At 40.0% G+C, this 23,378-nt stretch overlaps 2 protein-coding genes across 2 annotated transcripts; both read right to left on the bottom strand.

The window, feature by feature from the left end:
• Positions 1-284: 284 nt before the first annotated feature.
• LOC127656424 (steroid 21-hydroxylase) lies at positions 285-6,834 on the bottom strand. Its single transcript, XM_052144749.1, has 12 exons — positions 6,711-6,834; positions 6,257-6,448; positions 4,986-5,075; positions 4,724-4,878; positions 4,238-4,333; positions 3,926-4,036; positions 3,731-3,817; positions 3,550-3,633; positions 2,146-2,259; positions 1,888-2,054; positions 628-731; positions 285-529 (listed from the first exon to the last, which is right to left on the bottom strand). Exons 1-12 carry the CDS (start codon positions 6,832-6,834, stop codon positions 285-287), a joined length of 1,569 nt encoding a protein of 522 aa, XP_052000709.1.
• Positions 6,835-7,893: 1,059 nt separating this feature from the next.
• On the bottom strand, positions 7,894-22,261 carry tnxba (tenascin XBa). Its single transcript, XM_052143483.1, has 13 exons — positions 19,876-22,261; positions 15,426-16,499; positions 14,761-14,883; positions 14,468-14,611; positions 14,274-14,393; positions 13,774-13,929; positions 10,790-10,914; positions 10,555-10,687; positions 10,299-10,450; positions 9,350-9,446; positions 9,005-9,166; positions 8,664-8,827; positions 7,894-8,576 (listed from the first exon to the last, which is right to left on the bottom strand). Exons 1-13 carry the CDS (start codon positions 22,259-22,261, stop codon positions 8,460-8,462), a joined length of 4,953 nt encoding a protein of 1,650 aa, XP_051999443.1. The 3' UTR covers positions 7,894-8,459.
• Between the last annotated feature and the right edge of the window lie 1,117 nt (positions 22,262-23,378).

A 23,378-nucleotide genomic window follows, 5' to 3' on the forward strand; every position in this document is an offset into this window, starting at 1 on the left:
TAAACTAAAATCTGTTAGCTATACATCTTTCTCAGAGTAGACTTATAATGTCTTAAACTACATTTACAATGTGTATTTAGCCTTCACTTTCAAAGCGCTACATCATTTTTATTGGAATAACTTACATGATTTTTACACAGTGGTAAATTCACAGCATAGTTAAAACATGATACATAAGTTTATGAGATTTCCCTTAACAGTACAATTTTGCCCAATGTACCCAAATACAGCCTAAATTACATTACTGTCTATTACAACATGGCAAGAATGTTTGCTGCTATCAGTTACTGTTCCCTTGGGTGTGCTATAACTGGGTACGGTTTAACTTTAAGAACCACACTGGCCACGCCTCGCAGGTCAGGCAGAGGCTCCTCTTTGTTGGCTGGCAGGAACTGAAAGTCCCGCAGCAGATAAGCCGTGAAGAGAAATAGCTCCATTTTGGCAATGGCCTCCCCCAAACACAGGCGGGCTCCCCCTCCAAAAGGAACCAGGGCACGAGTGGACCCGCCACCACCTTCCAAAAAGCGCTCTGCAATAAATCAATTTCACTGTCACAGTTGATGAGCTCAGCATTGTGTATTTAACTGTGCAAATTACAGAATTATTAGAATCGGTGTGGTTTAGTACCTGGTTTAAAGCTGTATGGATCAGCCCAAACCTCTGGGTTGTGGTGGGCTCCATATAGGTTAGGAATGATTATTGTATTCTTAGGGATGAAATGCCCTGCAATACTAAACAGAGATTTGCAGGTTATTTTCAGTGTTCAAACACTATTTTTGTGCAGCACAATTGTTCCAACATTTGTCACCAGTAGCATCATACCCATTAAAACCAAGTGAATTTTGAATACTTCCATGTATGCAGTATATATATATATATATATATATATATATATATATATATATATATATATATATATATATGTTAATTGATTATAATGGGTAAACAAAAAAAGTTGTGAAAATTTGTTCTACCTACTGCCAAACCACAAAAAGATACATATACACAATATATCATCATGTGATGGCTAGAATAAATAATGTTTATCCTTTACTAATAATTTGGATTGATTTTAACAACATTTTAACAGTCGAACGTTAGCCTTTCAATGTATACTCCATACAGTATGACTGTGCATACATAGGTGGTTGGCGCATGCACTACGGCTGCTATGGGACACCAGACTATTTGTCTTCAGGAGTTTAGACCCATAAAGATGTCTTTATATTCCTTCAGACCTGAATTATACAAATGCAGCTATCTCCTGACCTCCCCACATGCGCTCTTGACTATCACATCTCTTGTCATTGTTTAACCTTTGTCTCCTGTTGTTTAGAGGCGATTACATATATTTGTTGCACATTCATGGCTCAACTATGAGTGTTGCCACCTTGTGGACCCCCTATGTAGTGCAAATTATTCTAGGTGCATGCACTGCATTTAGAGATGCGCAGTTAGACAAATCGGGCTGCACGTGTTCAGTGCTCGAGCACTCTGCTAATGACGAAATTTGCGTTACCCGTCCTGTATGTGGACGCCTAGCATTTACGTCTGACTAAGTATACTTTGGGCTATATCTGGGTGCAGCCGACAGATGCCACGCCATGTCGTCTGCCAGACGAGTCTGGTGTGCGACCAACTTTAATTCAACCTGCCGCTCACACCAAAGTTGTGCTGAGAAATACTGTATGTTTGAAGACACAAAGACAACTGTGCAACATATAGCTCTATTCATACCTGAAAAAAATCAAGATAAATATTGATAATTTTCAGGAAAATGTTTTGACTATTAAAGTGTGAAAAAGGCATCGATCCCAAGCCTATCATTTACATTGGTCACTAATGAGTTAATATGAAAATCTCAGGGAGCCCTGTGTTGATGCTCACCTGCTGTTTCGTATGGCTCTGTGAGGCACGGCGAGTGGAGCTACAGGCCGTAGCCTCAACATCTCACTGATTAGTGCACACAGATACGGCAGTCGGTGTCTGTCACTGTACTGAGGATACCGCACCTCCAGCACACCACACAGCTCCTCAAACACTTTATCCTGAACCTGCAGGGGGAGAAATGGGAATATGAGTTTTTATGTACTGAACGTGTTTGTTCTGGGCTTGAAGATGGAAGATATTTAGATGCTATGATACCTCAGGTCTGTGTAAAAGGAAGGCTACAGTCCAGTTGAGCATGGCAGCTGTTGTTTCTGTTCCTCCAATCAACAGATCCACTGTGGTCATGTGCACATCAGTGTCTGTCAGAGTCTACATATGGGCGACAGCAATGGAATGCACTGATTGATAGTTTGTTAGTATTATTAATTCATATACTTGAGAATATTTAAAAAAGAGGTACTTGCCAAGCTCCATTAAGTCAAAGACCGTTTTCTGAGACCACTTGAATTAAAATGAATGGAAGAAATTGGAATTGGATGGGCATATACTTGGCTTTTTGAGGGAAGCCAGTATATGCTTAATTCTGTGCGAAATCGAGAATGAATGGGTGCAATGTAAATTGTGTTTGTTTCGGTGGTTCGTAACAGTTCGCCTGGCCTTACCGGCTGCTTAACACATTCTTACTGCCATTGGTCCACGCCATCTGTAGTGACCTATAAGTCAAGTTCAGTATACATGAAAACAACACGTGCAGAGTTATTAGTGAGCTGGAGCAAATATATTTACATCTGTACGACCGTTCACTTTGAGACATTTTTCAAGACCATGTTATGTGATTATTTTTTTGTTAATTAGTCTACAAAAGGAATCAACTAAAATACTCTCAAGTGCCCAATCAATCATGTGCCATCTGCAGCGAAAGCCATTCACACATCTCCCCAAATTAAGATATTGTAATTATTCTGCACATTAACACTTTAATACACTCATCTTTGCAATTGCATTGGTGTCATTATAAATTACAATAGCAGAGTGTAACCGACGCATATTATGGCCATGTATAGTGTGTTAACGCATCAGCCTCATGAATTCAAAATGTAAACAAGACAAATGAAAAAATTTCTACTGAGTATATATTACTTTAAATCATCATTGAGTGGTTAGAACAACTTTTACTGACCTCATGTGAATTCTAGTCATAAAGTCATTTATCACACATTTTAATGTAGTTTAAGAGGCACAATTTATACCATTGTTGCCAGAATTTATTGCTGATTTGAAATATGTTATGTAATCATAATCTTGACCAACCATTTATGTCTTTCCCCATTAGGTAGACAGGAGCTCTACTTGAATGCCATGTATCCATAAAAAAATGTCTGTGTCTAGAAGGTAACACCCAGGCAGACTAAGTCTCCTGAGAGTCTCTTCCGCTGTTAGGGTTAGATTTAGTGGTGAGGTTAAGTTTAGGGTTAGGGTTTCTGTTGGACTCTAAATAAACACAAAAAACACAGTGTGTGAACATCTCATCAAGCTGAGAAAAATGTTTTGTGGTGTGCAATGAATGATGTTTGTAAATAAAATGATGTTAGCTGATCCTTTAGTACAAAAGCAGCTGGAAAACCACAGGTTTAACTGACATTTTCCATTGCACCTCACCATCCTATTTGCTGCCCCTTGTGTTGGTTCTAGGCACTGCAGCAGTGAGGAAGTCAGGATGCCACCTTCTTCATTCCTACTTTTCTGCTCACAGCACAAACACACTTGATTAAAGAGGTATTCAGTTAAAGATTTTGAAAATTGTAGTCAGCTGTGTTTTTATCATTATTGTCATTCTTACCTTGAACTCCTCTATGTGTTTCCCAATGAGCTCATCGCGCCTAGCTACCTCCTTCATGAGACGTGAGAAAGGGGGGTTTGGTAATTTCTATGAGGAGAAAAATACCTCTAAAAAGAGTGCAAATAAAATACATCTCAGGTTAAAAACCCCACTTAAACCCATCTAACTGACACCTTGAAGGTCAGAATCAGTTACCCTAAGCAGAGGGAAAGAGTCCAGCGCTGAGATCCAGGGTGACCCCCACAGAGACACAATCTCATTTAGACAGTTCTGCAGCTTTTGCAGATCTTCTGAACTCTTATCATACTATCACAAAGAAAAAGAGAATGGGTTCAGTCTTTGAGGCAGTTGAGACAGAGTATTTGTGTCAGGATCCCGACACTTATGTCTTGTTTTTATTTACATTGTGGCGGGATCCTGTCACCTGTTTAGTTTCTTTCTGTTCTTGGTTTGGAACGCATTAGACAGTATATTGAGGAAAATGACATAAACAGAGACGTCACTAACAGATTTGCCAAAGGTTAATGTTGTGATGACATTACTGGCAGCCACAGTAAAATCTTCAGATAGATCCACAGCCCTTCCACTGTAGTCCTGCAACACCTGTTAAAAGACCAAAGTGATGAATGGGATGACTTGATTTGGAAAATATAAATAAATTACGTTTAGTCAAATTCTAAAAATGCTAAAAGTTTAGTGTTTGGATCTATAAATTAAAAGAAAAACAAATTTATAAAAAGATAAATATGTCTTTGTGGTCAGGTTTGACCAAATGTCCCAACAAGGAAAATGGCTTCATAAGCATACTAAAACATAATTTAATTAAAATCTAAATAGCAAAAAGTTCCTGTGATTGTTAGGTTTAGGGGTAAGGGTATGAGTAGGGGATAGAAAATATAATTATCTCAGTACAGTTTTAAAACAATATTAAGACAATGGAAAGTCCCCACCATGACAGACATGTGTGTGCACCTTTATGTCCCTGCTCTATACCTGGCAAAGATGATGTGCTTGTTTTTCTATGACAGAGTGCAGATATTCTGTTGTGCAGTGTTGTAGAGCACTGTGGATCACACGCCTGTGAGCCTTCCATTCCTCACTGTAATCACCTAATGAAATCAAACGCCCTCCACCTGACACTATATCACCTATCAGTGAGGCACAAGAAGAAACAGATAAGAGGGTGATGTATATAGACAGACTTTTTGAAAAGATATATGTGCCGCTGGTGGGCTAGTTGATTAAGCAAACTTACCGGTATATGATTGAGGCCTCCCAGCAAAGTCAGACCATTTTTTCAACAGAGCTTCGCGGATAACCTCACTATCATTTAATATCACCATGGCTGCAAGCATCAAGAACAGCAATAAAACAGACAAACAAAACATGAAGTCAAGCTTGCTAAAAAAAAGCTTAAACCAGCCTAAGATGATTTTCTGGTCTTAGCTAGTCTCCCAACGGGGTCAAGCTTGTCTGATTTGCTTGTTTCAGAATGGTTTTAGGCATGTATGAGGCTGGGAAACCAGTTGAGCACCAGTTTGGCCAGACTGGGAAACCAGTCAGATCAACTTAAACTAGCTAAGACAAGTAAAACCAGCAGCAAAAGAGATTTTTTTCTCTTTTGAAATAAGATGACATTTCTGTCATTTTGTATATAAATCAATAACACATGAACTGTGCATAAAGGGATAGTTCAACCAAAAATGACAATTTTCTCATTATTTAATTACTTAGGTGTGTATGACTTTTTTCTGCTGAACACAAAAAATGATTTTTAGAAGAATATCTCAGCTCTGTAGGTCCATACAATGCAAGTGAATGTTGATCAGGCCTTTCAAACTCCAAAAAGGAGATTAAGTCAGCATAAAAGTAATCCATCAGACTCCAGTTGTGTAATCAATGTTTTCTGAAGCGATCCAGTTGGTTTTGGGTGAGAACAGACCAAAATATAACTCCTTTTTTACTGTGCACCTTGCCATTGCAGTCTCTAGGCAAGAACATGATTTCAAGTTTGATTACATTTCCTATTGCTTGACACATGTACAGAGCACTAGATGGAGCTATAGGAAGTGTAATCGAGATTGAAATCAGGATCGCCAAGGAGACTGCTGTCAAGACGGACAGTGAAAAATATGTTTCATTTTGATCTGTTCTCACCCAAAACCAACTGGATCGCTTCAAAAGACATATATATATATATATATATATATATATATATATATATATATATATATATATATATAACCAGTTGGGACTGATGTATTATGTTTTACGCTAACTTTATCCCCTTTTTTGGAGTACTGGCCATCATTCACTTACATTATATGGACCTACGGAGCTGATATTTTCTTCTAAAAATCTTTGTTTGTGTTCATCAGAAGAAAGAAAGTCATACACATCTTAGATGGCATGAGGATGAGTAAATCATAAGAGAATTTTCATTTTTAAGTGAACTTACCCATTAATATCAACAGTCGCAATGGGCTCTGATAGCATGAAAAAATTGAAGAAAAAAGAACAAATTACTTGTGCTACCACAGTTAAGCCTATAGATTTTTCCATAGCGATGTGCCAGTGAAGTTAGGTGAATTGGCAGATGATCTCGGGCGAGATCCAGCATGTTGCCCAGACAAGGGAGAGAGGGAGGTCCAGGAAGAGATGGAGAAAGAGGACTAAGGAAGCGCTGAGATAGGAAATGCAGGAGTTTGGGCACAGTGCCTAGATCAATGGAATGAAACAGATGTTTAGCTGACATTTCTGCAGAAAAGACTGTTGTTATGTGAATCAAATTAAGTTACACTAATGAAAGTAATTATTAAGAGTTAAATAAAGTAAAAATAGATAATTTAAGTATTGGCCTTATACGCTTTAAGAGCCATTAAAATGTAAGAATTTTTAAAATCTCATCATGTCTTCACGTCAGTCAGCTCATTAATGGAAAACTCAACAGCTCTCATATAAATGGAATTCTACCTCTTACCTTCAGTTCTGTTGGTTGTTTTGGCATCTCCATTTCTTCCTCTGTTTGTCTGTCCATAGAGTTTGACTGCAAGCATCCATAAAATGAACAGGAATAGCACCACACTCACTACTGATAACCACATGCTGTTAATTCTTTGTCGTATCTGAAAGATTTTCTTTTACTCTCCCCCCTTTTTATTATTTTTCTCTTACAACCCTGCCCCAATCCATCATTGAGTGTTGTTTCTCAATTTATCCTGTCATCAAGGATAGACAAATATTATTTTGACCTTTATCTCAATGCTACACTCAGGATGAAGAATGTTATAATTTGATAAATAAGACTAGTGAAGTGGCCATTGGATCTACACTCAACAAAGTGTCTATTTAGCCAACAAAGGAAGAACATATAAACACTAAACTCTAATTCTGTGCATTTGATTGTATAACCTTTACTGCCAGCTCCATGCTGATATACTGCCACTAGGTGTGGAATGGAAAGGCCCTATTCATTGCAAATAAAGCAGTGATTCAGCGTAAGTTCAGGAATATAGTGAAATACAGTCACCACCATGAAAAACTAATCAAAGAGGTATACTGTTAGGTCTACCTCAGAATCTAGTCTGTGGCCAAACCACAACCTAAGCCTTCACTCCAGGACAGGAATAGAATTACTGTTAAACCAGTATGACTCAAGTGGCATTTAAGCAAAACATTGACATATGGTAAAGAATTTGCTTGTAAAGCACAAAGTTACTCTACAATCAGGGGTGGACTGGGAATAGAAATCAGCCTGGGATTTTACATAGAAACTGGCCCAAAGGTTGTTGAGAGAGAGGGGGTTGGGGGGGGGTCGTTGTTGCTGTCCTTTTCTGTATATCGCTGCACACTTCGGCATATTGCGGCAGCTCATTTCAGCTTATCGCAGCCCATTCAGCCCGTTTCATGGAAGGCCCGGTTCTCCCAATGGCCAGTCCGCCCCTGCTCGGCCCCAAAGTGCCGGAAAAATGCCCAGTATGCCAGATTACCAATACAGCCCTGTCTACAATAATTCTCTGATTGGTTCGTGTTCATTGGTGCATGGAGTTATTACACAGAAATAAACTTACTTCTGAAATGTCCAAACACTGTCATAAAGCTTTTTAGCTTTAATACTGCTTCAAAAAAATAAATAAATACAAAAAACAAAGGATTAGTACGTACTTTGTTTTATTGATTTTGTATTCAAATCTTGAGACATCAAAAGTAAACCCGACATGAACCCAACACCGAGAGGAACTCTAAACCAGTCATATGAACAGGACATGCATAGACTCTTTTGTCTTTAACATTTCAAACCAATAGAGCAAAACAGTGCAGTCATTCCAGTAGCGGCAATGTTGAGGAATATCAACCTTCATAATGTTAACGCTTTACTTGACATAGACACATGCATTGATACACATTTCTTAGCACTACATTTAAAAAACACACACAAATAAAAAAAAAGATACTCATTTAAAAAAGTTTTGATTGGCTGGAATTTGTGACATTCACTTTCTATTCAATTTGTTCACAATTTTTGTTTAACCACAATAACATATTATGGAGGAATACAGTTATTTAAAGCTTGTAACAAGCATGATATAATGAATAAAAACACAATGATATATATTGTCCTAGAGAGAGTTGATGTGGATGTTGTTGACCTATATACAATAATGAAGTAGCATTGTGTAAGAGAGTTGTACAGTGTATTTGTTAGGAGTGTCTACTATTCATTGTAGAATTAACCTTGGGTTGTTGGGGTTGTCGGGGCCAATTGACTCAAGTAGGAGGGACGAAGCTTCATCTCAGTGAATGGGATAGATGCGTCTTTGCCCTTCCAGTCTATCCACACCACACCCTGAAAAACAAGAGGAATAGTCTCAGAAATCAGTCCTTGCAGTTCAAAACTTTGTTGACAAGGTTAAACACGTTTCTCTGGCTGTACCTTGTTGTTTGAGAAGGCAGCATAGAGGCCGTTGAGATTTGCCTTGTAGCAATTTTTATACCACCATCCTCCAAAGTAGGCCTTGGCACAGTGGATGCTAAGAGTGTTTGGGTCTTTGTCTTTTGTGGAGAATGGTCGACCGTTGTGATATCTCATGGAATCACCTGCAAAAAGACAGTATGACAGAGCATGTCAATGTTGGCCATACAATACAATAAGCCACAATCGACTTAAAAACTGTTCAATCTTGCTTGTATCATACTGTTTCGATTGATCCAAGACTTGACAAAGCTTGATCTTTTTTACATCAGTTTACACACGTTTTCTGTGTTCTCTCTTACCAGCAGTGCCAGAGTATTCAGACAGCTCTAGTGAATAGTGATTAGCCTCAGAGCTGATGTTGAAGTTGGCATAATATGCATAGGCTGTGTCATTTCCTGAACTCAGGTCAATACGTAGGCTCATTGGTGCAAGGCTGGTTAGAGAGTGAAGGATGTCATTTCCTACGAAGAGAGTTTTCGGTTACACGAGGGGGCAAAAATATCAGTCAAACATATTAAGCACAGTAGTTACACTTATATTCTTTAACAGGGAACCTTCAGTCTTTTCTTTGCTTCTTGTTTCCTTGTTTCTAATAAAAAATATTATAAGCAACCATTATTCATTTTCAGTATGGAAAATCTCACCCAGCCAGAATTCCCCACTCAGCAGACCAAAGCCTTTACTATAGTCTCTCCAGCTCCTGAAGAAATCAGTAGATCCATCCATTCTCCTCTGGAATACCTGCATTTTTCAAACAACAAAGTCTTACTCAAATCTTTAAACCATAGTCTTTAATTTTTAAAGGTGAAGTGTATAATGGCTCTGCCACTAGCATTGCCAAATGGAAAAAATAATGATGTTTTCAAACTTGTTTTGTGAACATTCCATTAGTCGGACAAACGGATAGTCCCGCACCACACTCGAGCCATTGGTTGAGCCAATGGTTCTGTGTTGAGCTGGTTGAAATGCTCAAACAAACAAGGTTTTTATAGTGTCAGAGCTACAGTGTTTACACTTTAGAGTGAATCAGCCTACAAATGGCTTACTTCAGCCTGTTCACACTGTCAGAGGCTTTCTTGCTGGATGTCGCAAGGCAATGTAGTCTATGTCGCTAATGGGAATTCCTCATGCTGTCGCTCTAACATTATTGGTTAGCAGCACAGGCCAATTTACGAATCAAACGTACTCAGAATGCTGACAATTTTTAAAACGGCTTTCCAAGCATCATATTTTTATTATATCCATGCATGTGGTTACAGACAAATGAACTGTATGAGATTTCCTGTCGCTGAACTGGTGCTCAAACAATGATGACTCTAAGAAATTTCAAACATTACAGCTTACATTTTTGTTATAGCATAACAAATAGCTATAACATAGCTATTCCATATAGCGGGTTTGAAACGATGTGTGTTGTGAAAAGCACTTAACAAATAAAAATGACTTGACTTGCTAGCAACACCAAGGTCATGGGTTAGATTCTGAGGGAACACACAATCTAAAAAAATGTATTCCTCAAATGCACTATAAGTAATCTTGGATTAAAGCATCATGAATGTATTAAAGTTGGGAGTCCACGCTTTTTTTTCTTACTGTCCAGCCTCCTCCATCTGTCTCCATGTCACAGTAGACCCACACTGGCTCTCCATCCTTCCCTTCAGGGTAGATCTCTGCCTTTCCCGAGTCCTTCATTCCATTCATCTGCACCTCTGAGCAGTCTGTAGGGTATTGGTATGGGAGTGGGGCTGCAGGACGAGAAGAAATAAAAATCACATTTTGAGGACCATATAAGAAAAGTGACCTCACCAGTGGTGAACATGATGGAGTTATGAAACAGAACAGAGCATACCAGTGGTAAACTCAGCAGAGACAAAACTGATGTACTGTCCATCCCTTTCTCCATCTATATTCACAGTGTAGTTTGAGAAAGCTGCCAGTCCAGTCAACTCAAACTGGGTCACATATGGATTTAAAATCACCTCCTGTTAATACAAAGCAGAGTTCACCTGGTTCAGATGTCTAGCAGTGGAAAATTGTGGAAAGGTGGCTTAATTTGCCACTATGGAGTTTGTTGATATTTTCACCTTGACTACATCTCTCAGTTGGTATGTGAGTCTATAACTTTTAAAAGGCACGCGGGTAGCCTTCCATGAAATCACAGCTGAGTGGAAGGTCAACTCATTTGGAGTCACTACCTGAAGCTTCACTCCTGGAAAAAAAGGGTATTAAAAAATAGTATCAAATTAAAACAAGATATGACAGATGCTGGACCCCAAATTGCTTGAAGAGTAGTTTACTCTGTAAACGGCTGCGGTACCTACATTCTCAATAAAAATAATGTAAAAAGAATGATTTCCTCACTCCCTGGATAATGTAGCCTGTACGTGCCATTCTTACAGTGCCCTGGCTCCAAAATCCTACAGTCCCGGCTCCCCAGAAGCAGTCACCTCGCCTCCAGACACGTGACTGCTCAGCCCAAGCAGGCCAGCACTGATGATTTCTGAAGACGCCTTTCCAGGACCTCTTCCTCAGTCTCTAACCCACCCCCTGCCAGGTGCGTGGAGCAAGGTAAGTGCTTTGAGTCTTTTCTCAGCACCCAAGCCTTGGGACGCTCTTCTGCCTCCCAAAGCGCTATTACCTAAACCCCCCCAACCCCCCGTGAAGCCCCACCCGGTACGTCAAAAGTGATTGGCCAGACCCATCCGACTCGTCTACGTGATTCAATTCGCCCGGCTCCCACCTCGTTTCAGTGGTATTCGCTCGACCTCCGTACGTGGCGAAAAAGACAGCGCTTTATGGGCAGAGATCACGACACTGCTTCTCAAGGATTCGATAGAGACAGTCCCTCCAGCCGAGATGAAGAAGGGTTTCTGCAGCCTTATTTAATTGTACCCAAGAAAGGCGGTGGTTTGCGACCAATCTTGGACTTGCGAGTTCTCAACCGTGCCATACACAAACTCCCATTCAAAATACTCACGCAGAGACGGATTCTAACCTGCATTCATCAGCTAGATTGGTTTGCGGCGGTAGACCTGAAGGACACGTACTTCCACGTCTCCATCTTGCCTCGACACCGACCCTTTCTACGGTTTGTGTTTGACGGCCGGGCATATCAGTACAAGGTCCTCCCCTTCGGCCTGTCCCTGTCCCCTCGCGTCCTCACCAAGGTCGCAGAGGCAGCCCTTGCCCCACTAAGGGAAGTGGGCATCCGCATACTCAATTACCTCGATGACTGGCTCATTCTGGCTCACTCTCGAGAGTTACTATGAGCTCACAGGGACCAGGTGCTCAGGCACCTCAGCCGTCTAGGGCTTCAGGTCAACTGGGAAAAGAGCAAGCTCGCCCCAGTTCAGAGCATCTCTTTTCTCTGCATGGAGTTAGACTCAGTCTCAATGACATCACACCTCGCGCTCTTCGAGCCCGCCGCAGCGTTTCCTCTAAAACAATTCCAGAGGCTCCTGGGGCATATGGCATCCTTGGCCGCGGTCATGCCGCTCGGGTTGATGCATATAAGACCGCTTCAGCACTGGCTTCAGACTCGAGTCCCGAGATGGCACATACCGTGTGATAATCACCCCCTCCTGCCATCAGACTTTCAACCCTTGGACAGACCTCTGTTTTCTGTGGACCGGAGTCCCCCTACAGCAGGTGTCCAGCCGTGTCGTGGTCACCACAGTTGCCTCTCAACAGGGTCGGGGCGCCATGTGCAATGGGCACGCTGCCACTGGCTCCTGGACAGGGCCCCAGCTGCATTGACACATCAACTGCCTAGAGTTGCTGTCTGTATTCCTTGCCTATTCCTTTCTCTGTCAGTGACACCTGCCTGGAGCGCTGCCCTGGGAGGAGGCAGACCCAGCCCTTTCGTTGCTGTGTCCGGTACGTGCTTTGCATATCTATTTGGCTTTAGATGTTCTGAGCAGCTCTTTGTCTGCTTTGGTGGATGGCGTAAAGGGAATGCCGTCTCCAAACAGAGGTTAGCTCACTGGGTCGTAGATGCCATCTCTCTGGCTTACCAGACCCAGGCCGTGCCTGCCCGCTTGTGGGTTCGAGCACACTCTACGAGAAGTGTGGCATCCTTGTGGGCACTGGCCAACGCCACCTCCTTAGCAGATATCTGCAGAGCAGTGGTCTGGGCAACACCCAATAACTTTGTGAGATTTTACAATCTAAGGGTTGAGTCGGTCTCGTCCCATGTTTTGTCAGAGAGACATAGAGAGAGACATAGAGAGACATAGAGAGAGAAAAGACCACATCTGCCGGGCTTGCCCTCATGTTAGTCATGTAGCACCTGCTCCCCCCTCAGGGGTACTGGGAACCTAAGGTCTGTATATGACACCTTTTTCTGGGGCGTTTGGGAGGGTTACGTGCAGCTGATACAGTTGCTTCTAGCACGCAGCAGCCTGCTTGCACCTGTGTCAGCAGTTCACGTAACACGGCCTAGTGCATGGCACTTTTGAATGGGACCCCTTGTTTTACTTCATTCGACACAACGTCGAGTGAATGACAGAAGGGAAACGTCACGGTTACTGTTGTAACCTCCGTTCCCTGAGGGAGGGAACGAGACGTTGTGTCCCTTCTGCCACGACACTAGACCTAACACTGTAAATGGCCATATGTTATTCTCGGCTCCTCAGTGCAAAAACCTGACTGACAGATGCACTCCCGCTTCCCTTTATACCTGTATGTCCGGGGGCGGGACATGCAAATTGTGTCTGCCAGTTTCTCATTGGCCTTTTCTCAAGTTCAGAGGTACGCAAGGCTCTCAAGGAAGACCCCTTATGTCACTTAATTTGACACAATGTCTCATTCCCTCCCTCAATGAACGGAGGTTACAACAGTAACTGTGACTTTACAACCTTTATGGTTCTTTTTCTAAAACTCGACAGCCCAATTATGAAAAAGAAAAAACCCACAATGGACATTCTGCAATATTTCTCCTTTTGTGTTCTACAGAAAAAGTCATGCAAGTTTTTAACAACATAAGTGATTGATAACATGATAACAAAATATCATTTTTTTGGGTGTGAACTATTCTCCTGGACATCATTTGTAGTGTCAGCTAACGCACCACTTCCTGTTGTGAAGGTTGTGGAGACTGCACTACTCTGGAGCCGGTTGACTTGACTTGTGATTTTCACAATGTAAAGAGAAGATCGTTGCAGGCCTCTGAGGTGATGCTCCACAGTACTGCCAGATAATGTCACTGTGACAGTCACATTAGGAGCTATATAGCAAAAACAAATACAAAAAACATATTGAAAAAGTCATGATGGTTTAGCAGAGATCCAGCCAGTTTAAAAGGATAGTTCATCCAAATAAAAATGACTAAAATAAATGAAAACCTTCTTACTACTGTGAACCACAAAAGGTACAATTTAAGGGCCTGACAGTGTCAGTCACCATTAACTTTCATTGCATAATGTTTTCCATTCAATGAAAGTGAATGGGGACTAAGACATTTTGGCTAACATCTCTTTTCGAAAGAAAGAAAGTCATATGAGATTGAGTACATAATGATTTTTTGATTGAAATATACCTTTAATGCACCAAACTCATATTTGCACTTACATTTTGTAGTTCCATAACTAAGGATGTAGCTGTCCACTTTAGCTCGAGACGGCTTCCATACCAGCAGAGCTTTAGTGTCCGTTATGATCAACGCCTTCAGTTCAGTTGGTGAATCAGGCACTAAGATGTAGATATGAGTCAACAATGACTGCAAGATCAAGTAAAAATAAACAGAAATCAATCATTGTGCATACCTGTAGTGACAGAAGCCGTGATTGGGTCACTCTCTACTGACTCAATGACTGAGATCACAGTGATGTCATAAGTGGAACCAGCAGAGAGTTTAGACAGGAGAACATGGGACAGCTGGGAGTCAACAAACATAGAGCCACTCTCACCTACAGCATAGAAGGTAAAAGTATTGTAAAATAATTTCTCAATGTAACACTGAATATGGCACATTAGCAAATGTGCACTTCATATTTAAACACATTAACACTTAATGGTCAAGGCAGGAAAGTAGCACATCTCTAAGCATTTTTGGTACCATTTTCAGTGTTGGTGTATGTGACTTTAAATTTTGTGAAAATGCTTTTAGGTTTTGTCCAGGAAACGGAGAGAGTGGTTTCTGTTATATTGCTGAACATCAGGTCAGTGGGTGGCTCAGGGCCTGAGGAAAAAAAAAGAAGATTTTTTTTTTTTATATCTATGATTAGTTGTATAGCACAGTCATTCTAGTGTTTTAGAAAATAGGTAGTAAATGTCAAAATAGATTGTACAATTCAAACTGGAGATAAAATACAATTTAAAATCTCAGCCCAAATGTATATTTTTAGAGTGCTTGGACATTTATGTTCTAAAAAATATTACATATTACCAAAGTAATCAATCAGTGCATTTAATCTTAAAATGATTTATCTCTTCACTTTCATGTGTAAATGTTAATGAGTCTCACCATTTACCAATACAACATTAACTTTAGCCCTTAAATTCCAAAGTTATGGTGACAGCCAAAGAAAATCAAAGGCTGTTTTGTGCTCTTAACCAGTGCTTAATATTTATGACTAAAATAAAGTAAGTGATGCACGCCAATGTCAATATTTAGGATGCACAATAAGGTATTTCATGCATTAATTTAATATTTAAGTATTATTCAGTGCTGCCAACACACAGCCAAACTCTTACATACAGAGTACATTATAAGAAACCTACCTGTGGATATTGTAAGGTGGTGAATTTTGGAGCGTGTTCCAAAACCAGAGCCATACAGGGAAACTGAGTACCGTGTTTGAGGCTGTAGGCCTTTAAAATGATAGGAGCGCACTGTACCAGCGAGAACCTGCAAGAACTTTTTCACAGACCTCCCATCAAGCTTACTACTGTGGACTGAATTAAAAGTTCTATTTGGACCAGGCCTTTGGTCCTCTGTCACATTTCCAGCCGCTGGGCCTTTGTCTCCCACTTTCACTGCACCATCCCGATTTTTATTGGAATGTTCTTGTACATCATTTCCTGCCCAGATTTCCCTTCTTGTTACAGTGAAGTTCTTGAAATTGTCTAGAGGTGCTTCCCAAGACATAATGAACCCAGTAGATGTGATATTATGAACATCAACTGATCCAATAACTAATCTGCTTCTAGTTGTGTTGAAATGCTTTGTGGGAGCTTTGGATTCAATACTTGTCTCATTTACATGCTTATCAGACCTCTTCTCAACTTTGAGAGTTGTTGTTACATTGACATTTAGCTTCTTTTCTTTTTCAGTAGATCCAACATCAGTCTTGCTTACTTTCCCTTGATCACCTGCTGTTTTCACAAGGCTTTTTCTCCTGGATGATGTCACATTCGAGGTACCTTTGGTGCCCAAGCTCAGTAGAACTTTGGAAGTTCCACTAACCGTCTTCTCAATTTTTTTAGTCACATTCTGATAGACAGACTGATCTTTACTATTATGTTTCTTTGAACTGGACTTGTCAGTGGACTCTTTATTTTTGTTGGTTTTCAACTTGAGATCAACTCCTGATTGTTTGTCTAAACTCAGTTTTACCACTGTTGTTTTGCCATTTGCTGTTAGTTTTTGCAGCTTTTCACCTTTGTGCTTTAGCAGAGCTTGCCCAATTGTCACTGATGGTTTGTCTTTCTTTTGTTCCTTTGAATCTGTATTTTTCCCAAATATGGTCTTGTCTGGCTTTGTCTTCACAGATTGTTCTGGCTGAGCAGTGTTGTTCTTATAGGATATCTTCATAGTCACAGTTTCAACACTTACTTGGACTTTCTTGTCAGCAGCTAGGGAAGGCAATGTTAATTTGGGGTAAGATTAATAGGGCCACTTTTAAAGGAATTTTTCAACCAAAATAGATAATTCTGTATTAATTTACTCACCCTTACGTCGTTTAAAACCTGTATGACTTTCTTAATTATGCAGAACACAATAGGAGATGTTTTAATGAATATCTTCGTTTGTCTTTTCAATACAATGCTGCAATTGGATGCCTTACTTAAAGCTTAAAAAGGACCCAAAAGTCATATTACAAGTCTTCTAAAGGCATACAGCAGGTTTGGTGAGAAACAACCTGAAATGTATTGTTTATGCTTCACTCATAGTGATCATGAACGCACACAGGATGTTAGAATTTTCATGTCCTGGTGACTTAAATTATGTATTGATCATGTCAGTCAGCTATGTATTGTCTGTTTTTATGCTTTTTTGAAAATGTCTGAAAATAATATTTTTATTTTTTTATTATTATTAATAAATCCCCTTTTCTCCCAATTTGGAATGCCCAATTCCCACCACTTATTAGGTCCTCGTGGTGGCGTGGTAATTCACCTCAATCCGGGTGGCAGAGGACAAGTTTCAGTTGCCTCCACTTCTGAGACCACATCCCAGAGATCCCTTCTGTTCCCCAAGAAAGCGACGGGGTGTTTTGTCTGCCAGGGGCTGGAGGACTGCCTCCGATCTGCCCGGAGAGGCGCGGCTGCCGTCCGTTAGAGGGTGGAGGAGTGGCCGAGGAACAAGCTACGGCGTATCGGAGAACTGGCGAGTAAGAGTTTTTTTTTCATCTCTCTCTCCTCTCTCTCTCTCACTGCCAAAAAACACGGAGCGCATTGGCCTTTTCCCTCTCGTTTACATTTTACAGTGTTTTTTGGGGGTACTACACTGTTACAGGAAGTACCCCCCCATTTTTATTATTTCTGTTTCCCTCCCCTTGTCCCCTACCTCATCCAGGTGGACGGGGATGACCGGCCGGCAGACGGGGAGGGGGGTTGTACGTCATGCTGGGGGCTCCCCTGCCTGAGAGAATGAGGGAGGAATGTGGCAGGGCGGAGGGCGGGGCCAGGTCAAGATTCTACACACCCAGGCTAACCCAGGCTACACACTTCAGGCTAATCAAGCCTCCAAGAAGGATAAAGGCCGACTGCAGAGGATTGTGCGGGACAGAGAGATAGTTTACAGACATGTCCGTCATGTGTGTGTTTGTGTCTTCTGTTTAAGTTTATTATTAAAATATTATTTATATTGAAAAGCTGGTTCTTGCCTCCTCCTTTCCATTTACAATTCTTTACACTTTGTTATTTTGATTGATATTTGGTTTATTAGCTTTGTTGTTTCATTGATTATTATTAATTATCTTGTTATCTAGTTAGCTACTGTTTATGTATATACAGTATAGACCTTATCTTCTTTTTGGTTTTGTTGTTACCCTGGCACCTTGTCATTAGTTGCTTTTCCACTATCGGGCCAGTGTGAGCTGGGGCTAGCAACTGGTCAGGTGGGGCCAATAGCCTCGGACCTCAAGCCGAGAGATCAAAATCAATCTGCATTCCCACCATCGGGCCTATAGCCCCACATAGTTGCCCTAAAACTATGCTGCACTGGTTACGCTGCCCTGGTGCCAATGCCACACACCCCACCCATTTCAAAAGCAAGAGGGAAACTCAAGCTTAGGAGTCAGACTCTGGAGACTAGCTAGGCCTTGAAATGAACATGGATTTGTACTGTGCCAGCAATTGTTTAATTTTTTCCCCGTTATGCGCTGGATACACAACTTGGCAAGTTCGGTGACAATATACTTAATCATGTCTTCATTTTGGCAGATGCCATCGATCTGACGTTGCACATTTTCATCAGCCCAAATATTCAAAAGAGTTCTGATTTTGTCTAATGACCAGTATTCTCCATACTCCATTGATCTGCTGATGTAAGATGGTAGCTAGATATGAAAAACTGGGAAATTATTATCTTGGTGCTCACCCTCTGACCTGACTCAGCTAAACTCCACCTTTGACATTGGCCCCTCAACTGGCCTGACAGTGGAAAATCGGCTGTTGTGTTTTGCTTTACTTCTTAGATATTTTTTATCCACCATTAGTCTTAAGCTGCACTTGGTTCCTCTCCAATTTTCCTGAAAGCCTTTTGTTACAGTTTTTCACCAAAACCTGTTTTATGCCTTCAGAATACTTAGAATATGACGCATGGGCTGAATGTACTTCTTTTATGATACTTTGAGTACTTTTTAAGCTTTAAAGAGAAGCAATATCCACTGCCTTTGTGTTGAAAAGATAGACCGAGCTAATCATTAAAACATCTCCTTTGTGTACTCATAATAAAGAAAGTGATATGGGTTTGGAATGAGCTGAAGGTGACTAAATGATGACAGAATTAGAGGTCGACCAATACGATGACCAAGGTGGTGGAAAAGGCTGATAACTGATTAATTGACCAATAGTTTTTTATAAATCGATTTATAGAATGATGAAACATTTCATAGACTTAGTCTTAGTACAATGATGGCACAGACACTGAGGCCACAAGAGTCTAACATTAATAAAATCACAAAAGCAGTTTAGTCTGCATCCAAAGTCCCAAAAATAATCAGAAAAATTAAGGTTTGGGGTATAACGCTAGGTTTTAACTATAAACAAGCCCGAAATACACAGGGGACTTGGCTCTGTTAAATTGCTCTGTATGTTAGGAATTACCCAATGAAGATATTTATAGCCTATATATTAACCAGTTTACAGTACATGTATGAACTGTATGTATATATATATTTCACAATATTAGGTTTATAAACAAGGAATAAAAATAAAAAAACACTTTCGGCAGCTATCGGTACAGATTTTTTGCAGATAACCGATAGTTCCAGAAAGCAACTATCGGCACAGTTTAAACGGTAAAACCGATATATCGGCCATCATATGCCCTACTTAACGTTACTGCAGTCTATGCCTGTATAACCAGTCTGACACACACATTTGCCCTTCACACACTTTCCTTTTTTGTTGCAGTTAGATGGACATGTTGTGCCACTGCAGTCTGGGCCACTGAAGCCTTGGAGACAAAAACACTTTCCGTCTTCACACTTGCCATGGCCACTACAGTTTTTAGGGCACTGCTCTTCTGAGCACTGAATACCTATAAATAGATTGTACTATATGTAACCAGTTTATCTATTAGTCTATCCATGTAGTGTCAAATTAAGATTCATAACCAGTTATTACAAATCTAAAGTAATTTTTTGATTGGTAATACTTCTTTTACCATGCATATTCATGGATGTTAATCATTATATCTATACTGATAAAGTAGAATAATAATAGTTACAATTTAAGCACTTTATAATCCGCTTTTAGGAGGCATAGAGGACTTTATACTTACACATCTTCTTAAGAGTTGACATCTCCTTCTCAAGGAGCTCAACCCTATCCCTCAGAGCAGCCATCTCTGTTTCACAACCTTCTGTGCAGGCTCCTGGCTCCAGGTTTATATTATGGGTCACAACCAGAGGAAATCCAGGCTTCAAATTTAACTTGGTTTCTTGTGCTTTGGTTTCATTAACAGCATCTGTCTGATGCTTCTTTTGAACGCAACCCTCAGTGATGACTACTTTAATAGGTGAAATTGCTGCAGTTTTGTCTTTCAGAGGTTTCTGGACAACATCCACAGCAGGCTTTACGGTGGGGAGAGATGGATTGATGTCGCTAATTTTGGAGGAAGTAGGATGAGTTTGGTTGTTCATGTCTGTGTTTAATAATGTAGTTAATAGCTTTGCAACATCAAGAATAATAGTGCTGGCTGTTGACTTAGTTGTAGTATTTTTCTTCTTGATAAGGGTGGGTTGAAGTGAAGGCATAGTTTTCTGGACATTATCCACAGCAGGCTTTGTAGAGGATGGAAGAGCTTGATTGACGTTGGTTGTTTTTGAGGAAGAAGATTTAGTTTGGTTTTTCATGTCAGTGTTTAATAAGGAAGTTACTGGCTTTGAAACATCAAGATTAATTGTGCTGGCTGTTGACTTGGAAGTAATATTTTTCTTCTTGCTAAGTGTGTCTTGAAGAGAAGTCACAGGTTTCTGGACATCATCCACAGCAGGCTTTGTAGAGGATGGAAGAGTCTGATTGACACTGCTCGTTTTTGAGGAAGAAGATTTCGTTTGGTTTTTCATTTGGGTGTTTAAGATGGTAGTTACTATCTTTGAAACATCATGATTAGGAGTTCTGGCTGGTGACTTAGTAGCAGTGTTGTTCTTCCTGCTAAGTGTGGGTTGGAGAGAAGTCACAGGATTCTGAACCTCATCCACAGCAAACTTTGTAGAGGATGAGAGAGTCTGATTGACACTGCTCGTTTTCGAGGAAGAAGGTTTAATTTGTTTTTTTATTTGGGTGTTTAATAATGTAGTTACTGGCTTTGAAACATCATGATTAATAGTGCTGGCTGTTGACTCAGTAGTAGTGTTGTTCTTGCTAAGTATGGGTTGAAGAGAAGGCACAGGTTTCTGGACATCATCTACAGCAGGCTTTGTAGAGGATGGGAGAGTATGATTGACGTTGCTCGTTTTCGAAGAAAAGGATTTTGTTTGGTTTTTCATGTTGGTGTTTAATAATGTAGTTACTGGCTTTGAAATATCATGATTAATAGTGCTGGCTGTTGACTTAGTAGTAGTATTTTTCTTCTTAAGTGTGGGTTGAAGAGAAGGCACCGGTTTCAGGACATCATCAACAGCAGGCTTTGTAGATGATGGAAGAGTCTGATCGACACCACTCATTTTGGAGGAAGTAGGATGAGTTTGGTTTTTCATGATAGTGTTTAATAATGTAGTTACTGGCTTTGAACCATCAATAATAGTAGTGCTGGCTGTTGACTTTGTAGTAGTTTTCTTCTTGCTAAGTGTGGGCTGAAGAGAAGTCACAGGTTTCAGGACATTATCTTGAATAATCTTTTTAGAGGATGGGAGAGTCTGATTGACGCTATTAGTTTTTGAGGAAAAAGATTGAGTTTGGTTTTTCATTTGGGTGTTTAATAATGTAGTTACTGGCTTTGAAACATCAAGATTAATAGTGCTGGCTGTTGACTTGGAAGTAATATTTTTCTTCTTGCTAAGTGTGTCTTGAAGAGAAGTCACAGGTTTCTGGACATCATCCACAGCAGGCTTTGTAGAGGATGAGAGAGTATGATTGACGCTGCTAGTTTTTGAGAAAGCAGTTTGAGTTTGTTTTGTTTTTTTGTTGGGTAATGACGTAGTTACTTGCTTTGAAGAATCAAGATTAATCATGTTGACTGCTGACTTGGTTGTAGAATTTTTCTTCTTGCTTATTGTATCTTGACGACTAGGTACATGTTTCTGGACACCATCCACAGCAGGCTTTGTCGTGGATGGGAGAGTCTCGTTGACAATTGTAGTTTTTGGGGAAGAAATATGAGTTTGTTTTTTCATTTTTGTGTTTAATGACATAGTTACTGGCTTAAGACTGCCGGTGTGGGTTGTTGACTTGATAGTAGAGTTTTTCTTGTCTCGAAGTGCACCTTTTAGAGAAACAACAGGTTTCTGGACACCAACCTCAGTGAGCTTTGCCTGATTGACACTATTAGTTTTTGTAGAAATAGGATGAGTTTGGTTTTTCATTTTGATGTTTAATAATGTAGTTACTGACTTTGGAACAATAGGATCAGTAGTATTGGTTGTAGACTTTTTCTTCTCACTATTTGTGTCTTGTAGAGAAGGTGCAGGGATAAGGATGAGGAGAAAGACCACTGAGATCAGCATTTTGTACTGGACTGAGCTGCCAAGTCTCTGATGAAAAAGGAATGGTTTGGACCAATGATATGAGTTTTAATGTTTGTTATTTTTCTCCTTATCTCTCGTGCAGATATTTGTGATAAAATGAATGTGGTCCCTGTGAAATAGGAAAAGCTAAGTTAGTTTGTTTCTTTTTTATCAGTGGAACTGGTGTTGATTTTTCAAGAATTTTCATTAATAAGGACAAGATTGCTAAACTATAACTGTGACTGTGCTTCTTTATCACCTTTGCATGCAATTGCATTACTTATATAATGTACACACTTTTATTGCAATGCAATTAATGAAAGCAATTTGGGACCTTAAAACCTTTGTGGAGAAAAGATAAAAACAGACTCAAATTTGTGTAAATATAAAAGAAATGTATGTCATGCTAAAGTCAGCTAGACTGAATACTCAATAATGCATACTTGGCAAAAACATAGCTCCCAAAACCCTATCAGCAGAGGGACTGTACCACAGCAACAGAGCAGCACTGTCCTCTTCTCAGAGGGACTGGATGTCTTTGACTCAACTCTTACATAATCTTTTCTTAGGGAAACTGAAAACTGTCAGGCCCAATTTTCAGTAAAAAGCAGCCTTATTTAAGACCTAATCACAGATACATCCAAACAAAATTTGTATTATATTTGAAGAAATTTGGAGAGGAAGTTATGTAAAAAAAAAAAACGTTCAAAATCTGCTCTAGTGTTCATCCTGGCCTTCCATAGCTGTTCAAAGTTGAAAACTTTTAAAACTTTTTCCCCCCAAAGATAAAAATTAAACAGCAAATATTTCATAACAAATACTATTTGGAATTATACCCAAAAATTGATAGAATTTCCCTTAAAATTTATAATTCAGCAAAGAAGAAGAAAAAAATACAGTACATCTGTAAATTTACCATAATTTTGCACAGTACTATAAATTCAACATATGTCCATGACACAGTTGCTATAATAAATTTCATATAGTACCAATATTTTCTAATTATAGCAATAATGACATAACAGTACAATAATGTGTAATAAATGTTGGCTCACCTCTGCCCTTTGGCCTGCTCTGTGTTAATATTTGATTCCTTCCATCAGCTCTGAAAACCTCC

This window comes from Xyrauchen texanus, chromosome 15 (genome assembly GCF_025860055.1).
Source record: "Xyrauchen texanus isolate HMW12.3.18 chromosome 15, RBS_HiC_50CHRs, whole genome shotgun sequence".
NCBI lineage: Eukaryota > Metazoa > Chordata > Actinopteri > Cypriniformes > Catostomidae > Xyrauchen > Xyrauchen texanus.

Excerpts from the sequence above, each read along its gene's own strand:
- LOC127656424 (XM_052144749.1), bottom strand. The coding sequence starts at position 6,834 with ATGTGGTTATCAGTAGTGAGTGTGGTGCTATTCCTGTTCATTTTATGG. Across the intron at positions 3,818-3,925 it reads ACTCTTTCCCTCTGCTTAGG|AAATTACCAAACCCCCCTTT; the intron begins GTAACTGATTCT and ends TTCTCCTCATAG. Across the intron at positions 530-627 it reads TCCATACAGCTTTAAACCAG|AGCGCTTTTTGGAAGGTGGT; the intron begins GTACTAAACCAC and ends GATTTATTGCAG.
- tnxba (XM_052143483.1), bottom strand. The coding sequence starts at position 22,261 with ATGCTGATCTCAGTGGTCTTTCTCCTCATCCTTATCCCTGCACCTTCT. Across the intron at positions 16,500-19,875 it reads GTCAACTCTTAAGAAGATGT|CTGCTGACAAGAAAGTCCAA; the intron begins GTAAGTATAAAG and ends TGCCTTCCCTAG. Across the intron at positions 13,930-14,273 it reads TAGTTATGGAACTACAAAAT|CTCCTAATGTGACTGTCACA; the intron begins GTAAGTGCAAAT and ends TTTGCTATATAG.